This window comes from Platalea leucorodia (genome assembly GCF_965183815.1).
Source record: "Platalea leucorodia genome assembly, chromosome: 4".
NCBI lineage: Eukaryota > Metazoa > Chordata > Aves > Pelecaniformes > Threskiornithidae > Platalea > Platalea leucorodia.
In genome coordinates this window covers 69466297-69474023 of record NC_138826.1, presented here as the reverse complement: position 1 = coordinate 69474023, position 7727 = coordinate 69466297, and the positions used below count along the sequence as shown (strand labels likewise).

The following is a 7727-nucleotide window of genomic DNA, read 5'->3' as shown; positions in this document are numbered from 1 at the left end:
TGTACCATGGTATTCAGAGTTGGTGTGGCTGCTTTGAGAAACAATATCACACCAGGCTTGCAAAGCAGTCAAATGTATTGGCTTTTTGCAGAACAATTTCACATTCAATCAATGTACATATTATATAGTTTTACAGATGAAAAACACCTTTCACTGCTAGAAAGTAGACACTGTTTTGATATCAAACACGCTTGCCGTCTGATTTTGCTAAGAACCCACACCCAGACAACAAAAAAACCAAATCCCAGATAAAATCTATAATACAAAACAACGTTCATGTTGATGTCAAATGATAACCATCCCAGCAAACATAAAATCAAGATCTTCTTAATACAGGTCCCCTCAGAAGTGAGTTAGAGTCACACGTCCATATATAGAGTCCACTCCCAATCTGGGAAACCTCAGTAAGACTGTTGCCCTTTGAAATGCAAGTCCCATTTTTTAAAGGAGTGCTCCACGCATGCATGCACACATACACACAGACACACAGAGATACACACACGCATACACATAACCTCCTCTCTCTTAGCAAGAGCTGCATGCTGGGTAACTGTTAATGCCTTCTGTGCATTTCTGACCTACTTTTTTGTAAGGATGAGGTTGAAATTTCTTTACTTCTCAGGTCTCTATTCTTTAAACAAAAAGGGGAATGAAGAGGAACTACATTACAAAGACAGAATAATGCACTCGTATCTCAGGCATATGTTTTTTCCCAGTCATTTACAAGGATGATGTTATTTACATTCGTGACTCAGCAGAATCTGCAGGACGAGTTATCCTTTCTCCATGTTGGGTTTTCTGAATGAACCCCGTGAGCTCATTCTGTGCTTCCACAGACCATTTTTCTTTAAGGCACTGCATGTGGATGATGACTTCAGACAGAAGTGCAAGCCCCCTTCACTGGATCGTACATTTCTCCCTCTCCCTTGACTGACCTTCCCTGAGAACTTTCGATTTGATGTACTTCAGGTCACTGTTGACGCTTGGCCGGCGAGCAAAGGGAGAGATCATGCCATAGGCATCCATGTCCTTGACTCGGCGCATCCGGAAGGATTTCTGTTGGAAGGTGTCACCATACTGGATGGAGATTTTCCTGTGGAGCGCAGGGCTCATCTCATGAGGTAGCTTGGCCATGCTGAAGAGGACATAGAACATCTCATCCACATTGGTGTTCTTCTTGGCTGAAACTTCAAAGTAAGCACAGTTTTCATCACTGGAGACAAGGTTCTCGCCTTCATCTGAGCGTACCTTGCGGAACATTTCACTGTGGTCATTTTTGTTGCCACAGATCACCATGGGAAGGTCAGCTGTTTCCTTGGTCTTGTTCTTCAGGCAGGATTTGACCTCAAGGATCTGTTTCTGGAGCCTCTTGACCTCATCAAAAGACTCTCTGTTGTCCAAGCTGAATACCAGGATGAAAACATCCCCTGCAATTAAAAAAGGATACTGTAAAGGCTTGTTGGTTGCAACCTGTGTCAGAGGAGCTAATTTTCAAAAAGCAATAGGTTTATTTGCCATCTCTTCCCCATATTTTTTGTTTGGTCCTTTTGAATCTGTTCATTAAGTACTTTAGTTCCAATTCTTCTAATTCAACTCTCTACTCTTTTCTGTAGTGCTATGGAAAAGACTTTTGGCTATGACGTTACTTCAGCCATATCTGACTTTGTGTTCCCAGGTTGCATTAGACTTGCAAATTATTGCCCATTTGTAACATGTGTCTGTCTCAGCTCTGCTGCATTGCTTATCTTTTTTCTTCCTTTTGTTTGTATCTCTGCGTAAAACAGAACCTGTTCTGACACCAGGAAGAATGGAGAGCTAGGAGCCACTCAGCCTTGACCTTTTGATTGTACAATACAAGAAGCAACACCTGAACTGAAGATTTACAGCTATTCAGTCTTGAACGCCTAAGTCAGGAACGAGAGGTTTCCCAATGTGCAATGCTCTGCTGTCATTTCAAGAGAAACAGACCATGGAAAAAAAGAAATACATAAATGACACAGATCTCCTGGCATTTCCTTTTGACATTTCCTGACTTAGAATTCCTTTTGCAAATATGAAATAACACAATTCATTGCCTGTTGAATGACATTCGTGTGGAACATGCTAAGAGAGCTTTCAGGGACAAAAGCTCACATCTGCATCCCAGAAACTGGCCCTAGGACCTCACTGAATGTGGACGCTAGCCTGGTCAGATGTGAATGTCATGTTTCACTGGCTAGCTAGGAGGGTAGATAGCAAATCCAGAAAGCAGGTTTGTTGTGAGCTGTGACTGAATATATCTCCACTGTCACTTTCACAGTTAGAGAATATGTCTTAGCTCACAACAGGAACTGCTTGACAATAAGAATGCACAAAATGAGCCCACCATTTTCCCTTTTTCCTCTTGAATTCATTTGATTAACCATTGACTAAGGAGAAAGGGTAAAAGTAGAGTTGTCCTTTTACTGGAATATCAAGTCAAGGGAATCAGGCTGGAAATTTTAGGAAAAAAAATCTTTGACGTTTTCATGGTTTGAATTCCCTTCCTGTGCATTTTACATTTGTTTTTCACTGCTTGTGTCTTATTTACATGCTTATTTTGTCCCTTGCTACTCTTTATGCTCACAAGATTTTATTCAGCCATTCATTTGTGACTGCAATAAAAAATATGGAGCAGGAGGGAAAGGTAGGAGGGAAATAAACTAGGGGGAAATCTCAATTTCAGACCTTCACCCAGTGGACTTCTCCTCTGTGGCTAATGCACTCCCTATAGTGCCTGGAGCATCCCGGCCAGGAAATATCTTTCTAGAGAAATGCATCTTGCAACCAAATCAAAGCAGTCCCTTTAGCTATCTCTCAAGAAACAGTCATCTCCAGGCTACAGTTTTCAAGCTAATGTCTATCATTATGATCTTTCACCCACTGTTCCCCATCTGCAAACTTCCCCCCAATTCTCACCTGTCAGGATGGAAAGCCTCCTCATAGCAGGGAAGGGGTGATTCCCGGAGGTGTCCAGGATGTCCAGCTGATACATGTCTCCCCGGATGTTGTAGACCTTGCGATGAAAATCCTCAATGGTGGGAGTGTACTGGTCCTCAAACCGGCCATTGAGAAAGCGTGAGACAATGGAGCTTTTCCCCACCCTGGAGGCTCCCAGCACTACCATACGGTACGAGTTCTTGGCTGGCACATTCAGGGTGCAGTTTCCACCAGACATGGTCTTCATCATTGCTTGGTCCTGAAAGAGGAAAAGGAAAGACCAGAAACTAGATGGAGGATGGAGTAGGGCAGCCCCTTACCACAAGCTTGTCAGAGAGTGCTCTGGAGTGCGGTCCTCGTTAGTAGATCAATGGTTCATACAGAAATCTTTTCGCTGGAGATGCTTAATTTTTTTCAGTCTCGTTTCCAGGGAGTGTTGGGGTTTTTTTTGAGGGGGGGTCTTTTCTTTTAAAATTATATAAAAATGAAGGAACTTACATGGAAAATAGCATGGTTTTGAATTGTAATTGACTATTTTGTTTAAACATTAAGAGCTAATTTTATCAGCTGTGCTTCAACTTAGACACCAGATTCCTTCCCACCATCTGCGTCACTTAAACATTACCAGATTTTTCAGTGCAGCTTGATTCTCATTTAGATACATAAACACAGAGGTCAGATTTCCCAATATACTGCATCCACTGCAGCTGCCATTAGGACCTAGACCGCTTCGTTTGGTTGCCTAAATAGGAGCTGCGCACAATATTCATTTTGAGATCAACCAGAAGTCAGGCAGAAACAAGAATCATGCTTGATATCAGTGGAAGCTAGACATCTCAGTAACTTTAAATCACTGGTCTCATACAACCTTCATTATTGATGCAGGGGGTTTCAGCCACAAAATAGCATTGGCCAATGATAGGTCCTAAGATCTGTGCTGTCAGTGACCTTTTAGAAATCAGATTTTAATCTTACTCTTTGGACTGGTAGTGTGGGAATTCCCTATCAACAAACTATCAGCACTGCAGCAGGATGGCTGGCAATGGATGGAGCTGCAGAAACATAGATTTCATAGGAGTTTCAGTCATTATACATACACAGCTGTTGTGGGTGTCACAGTCTTTGCGGGTGTTAAGTACAAGCAGCAGAAAAGATGAAGGACAGCCATCTTAAATAGCTATTAGACAAGATTTCCAACCCCTGACAACTAAAATGAGTCTTGAGACCTTGGAGATTGCATTTTGACATAGCATTCAGATGCAGAAAACTTTGATAGGAAAAAGAAAAAAGAGTGTTGCTCAGCCATTTTTCATGTACCAGTTCAAATGACTTGTGTGCTGAAAGGAAAAATATAACCCCTGTGTGGGGAAGCTAACCGTTAGAGCAAAGAACGCACATTTTTGACAGAGTTTATTTTGGTTACTAGGATCTTATTAAAGAATAATCAAGTTCCCACTGTGCCGTTTATTTAACTTAGGTGTCGTTTATTTAATATTACAATGCGAGTACTTTATGTACACTGAAAGATCATTTCTGGGTCCAGACGTGGATTCCTGCCTTTCCCTTGAGTGAATTTTATCTCCCAAGCTTTTATGTAGCTGACACTTATCTCAGTCAAAAGCTTAAAATCTTTTACTTTGTTTAACATGTGCTAAGCACCAAAGCAGCAGTGAAGATACGGTCACTGCTAAATAAAGAAGTCTCTGGAATTCTGATCCAGCATCATTACAAGCGCTGTGCTATAGCCCCAGGCAACAGCAAAACACTACTATTTGTTATTATTGCTATAATTTGCTGCACACCAACAGCACATTCAGCCCTATCTAAGCACAGAAGAAAATGCGATGCTTTCCTCAGAGTAGCTTACACTCTGAATTATATTCAGCGGGCAGGACAGCATAATATTAGAGCCAGACAGTAATGTCAGAACATAACTTTGGATGGACACACACCTATAGAGTTACGGTACTGTTGGGATTGCTGTGGCGGGAATGACAGCAAGGAGCACACCTGGTGTTTGAACTGGACTCTCTCTGTTTTATTTAGAACAGCAGCTATCTTTAACAGTGCAGAAACACCATACTCAGCCTCTGAAACAACACTGCCATGTACACTATCTCTGCCCTTTCCCACGTAGCCAGTCCAATACTGTCTTGCATCCATGGGCAAATGGTGACAGAGCTGCTTTGGGATGCTTCCTTTCACCCTCTCAGATTTTATTTAGCTGGCAGAAAAAAGCAGGGAGATAGATTTTGTGAGAAAAACTACAAACTTCTTTACGGCCCAGGATCAGTATTTAGAAATGAGTCAGCTCTTCAGTCGGGGATGGACCAGTGTAGCTGCATGAGGGCAAGTGGACTGTGTTGGTTCACACCTGCTGAAGATCAGTTTCGTACAACTTGGTGTGGCAGAACCTGAGAGTGAGCATAGTTACTCTTTTTAAGGAAATGCCTTATATGTCCTGTAAAGAATATGCACGCTGGGAGACCTGATCCTGGTCAGCAGCTTTACAGGCCCAAATCCTACAAATTGTACTGCTGACTGGCAGGTAACAACTGAGCTGCTAGTGATTAGAGAAACTCCCATCACACAGCAAAGGAGGTGGACTGTGTCACTGCAGCTGCTTGGAGGGTTAATTTTGCACCTTTAGTGCAAGAGGCACTTCTGTCCTCCACTTTGAAATTAATTCCACTGCTGTGGACCTCAGTTAATGCCACTGTACACTGAACAACTTGGAGAAGGAATTGCCACCATAGCTACCCACAGACAGGGAAGAGTAAGGCACAAGGAAGCTGAGTGACCACCCAAGGTCCAACAAATGAGAAACGTGAACAGGCTCTGGGACTCTTAACTTTCCGACTCTTTCTCCTTCCCACCTTTCCTCATCCTTGCATCTCTGGTCATTAAATGACACTGCCTCCCACCTCCATCAAAGGCAAAATACTATGTGCAGACACGTGCTCATTTCAGGACACTTTGCCCCAAGGATGTAGATGCACTTAAGGGGAAGAAGGAGTGTGAGGACATGCAGATTTTAATATATTAAATAGTCACTTTATGCTGTCCTTGTTCCACCTGTCAAGGCATTCAGTCAAGAGGTCTCTTGTGCTTTCCTGACTGCATTTCATTTCACACAGAGTCAAAAGATGCTTTTCAGCACTTTGATTCATGGAGTTGCTACTCATCTCATCACCTCTGCTGCAAATCTGACTCAGAGCATGCCATTGAACCAGAAGCTTATATTTGTGTTTTGTGCTCTCTCTTATCCCCCCATTCCAGTTTTTCTCCAGTTTAATACAATCTGCCTTCTTTCCTCCTCAGAAAAGGAATGAAACTTCAGCCTTCACACCCAGGGGTCAGGGGCAGCACAGGGACTCATACATTGAAAAAGATTAAAGGCAGAAGAAAGGAAACAGAAAGAGACCACATGTTCATGTACTAAATAAAGCAAAATCAATCCGAAGAGAATGAGGAGACAAACAACCTCCAGCTGGCTTTAATCTACATCTTTTTCTCCCAGTTTATTAAATGCTTAAGCATAGATTAATTCCCAGTGGTACCTTCTGCTTCATGCACCGGCTTGATGCTTGAAACTTTACATTAGTATTTTATATTGGTACAGCACAGGGATTTCAAAATGTCATAGAAATGTGGGCAATGAGTGTTATCTCCACTTAATGAAGGGAAAGGCTCATACGCCCAGAGAGAGCTGAAACAGCTGTCCAAAATCAACATTAAACCCCATTTCTTTTGACTCCCTGCATTATCTTCTACCTGCTAACCACCACTGCTTGTTTCATAGGCAGACATTGGAGTGAATGACAATGCAGCTGTTTTTGCATGCTCTGAAGAGTGCTTGTCTGAGTTCCAGTGAGGTGCTGACAAATTTGATCCTGAGCATCTGCAGAGAGATATCTAAGGAAGACATTCTTCATTCAACCTGCCTAGAGCTTTTACACCTTAGGTTTCCATCCTCCCATCAGGGGGTATGCTCCCTACCACTCCCTATTGATGAACAGACTTCTGAGCTACCTCTCTTGCACTCCACAGTCTTCAGCTACTGTTTGTGTCTCTGTTTGCCATTCCAATGTAATTCACTGCATCCAGCTAAAAAGGACATAGGCAGACACAAACTGTACCATGCATAACAGACCTGTCACTTGTTAGTCACTACTAGTATCCCCGTAATTTTCATGCACCCCACAATCACTCCTCTGGAATGTTTGTTTCCTACTCTCATCCCAAACTCCATGCTGCTTTCTTACCTCTCTTTCCTTGGAGGAGCAGTCCTGGGTCTTGGTGCAGTCTGATGAAGCTGATAATTTTAATCAATCAGAGGTGGCTGCTGCTGTAAAAGGCTGTTGTTCTGTGGGTCCCACGTTGCTTGCTCTGGGCTCAGTTCTTCACCAGTATTTCCTGGGAACTTTTAGCAAGATTGGGAGGGACCGCAGGGCTTCAGAGGGTGTTCCCCCATGGATGGTAAGTACTAGATCAGGCGACTGACATGGGCTAAAGAAGGGTCTCAGAACCAGTGGTAGCTTTTCCCTGTGGTGAGATGAGCTCTTCTCCTCACAGCCTCAGTTTGAGAGAAGGAGAAGCAGAGTCTCTCCCCCTCCCACTGGCTTTTCTTGCAAGTTGCGCTTCGTAGGCTCTGCTGGGGGGGAAGGGTCTCTGGAGCGACACCTGGTCGTGCAGGGTCGTGGGTGCATCCAGCTGGCCCACCCTGCCTCTACGCCGCCTCAGACCCTGTGGGGAGAAATCAGTGGGGG

The 7727-nt window shown here is 43.3% G+C and overlaps 1 protein-coding gene across 1 annotated transcript; it reads right to left on the bottom strand.

The window, feature by feature from the left end:
- Positions 1-897: 897 nt before the first annotated feature.
- On the bottom strand, positions 898-7363 carry RASD2 (RASD family member 2; the record flags this gene model as incomplete). The annotated part of the gene is made up of 3 exons (XM_082309747.1): positions 7224-7363; positions 2938-3217; positions 898-1427 (listed from the first exon to the last, which is right to left on the bottom strand). Exons 2-3 carry the CDS (start codon positions 3206-3208, stop codon positions 898-900), a joined length of 801 nt encoding a protein of 266 aa, XP_082165873.1. The 5' UTR covers positions 3209-3217; positions 7224-7363.
- Between the last annotated feature and the right edge of the window lie 364 nt (positions 7364-7727).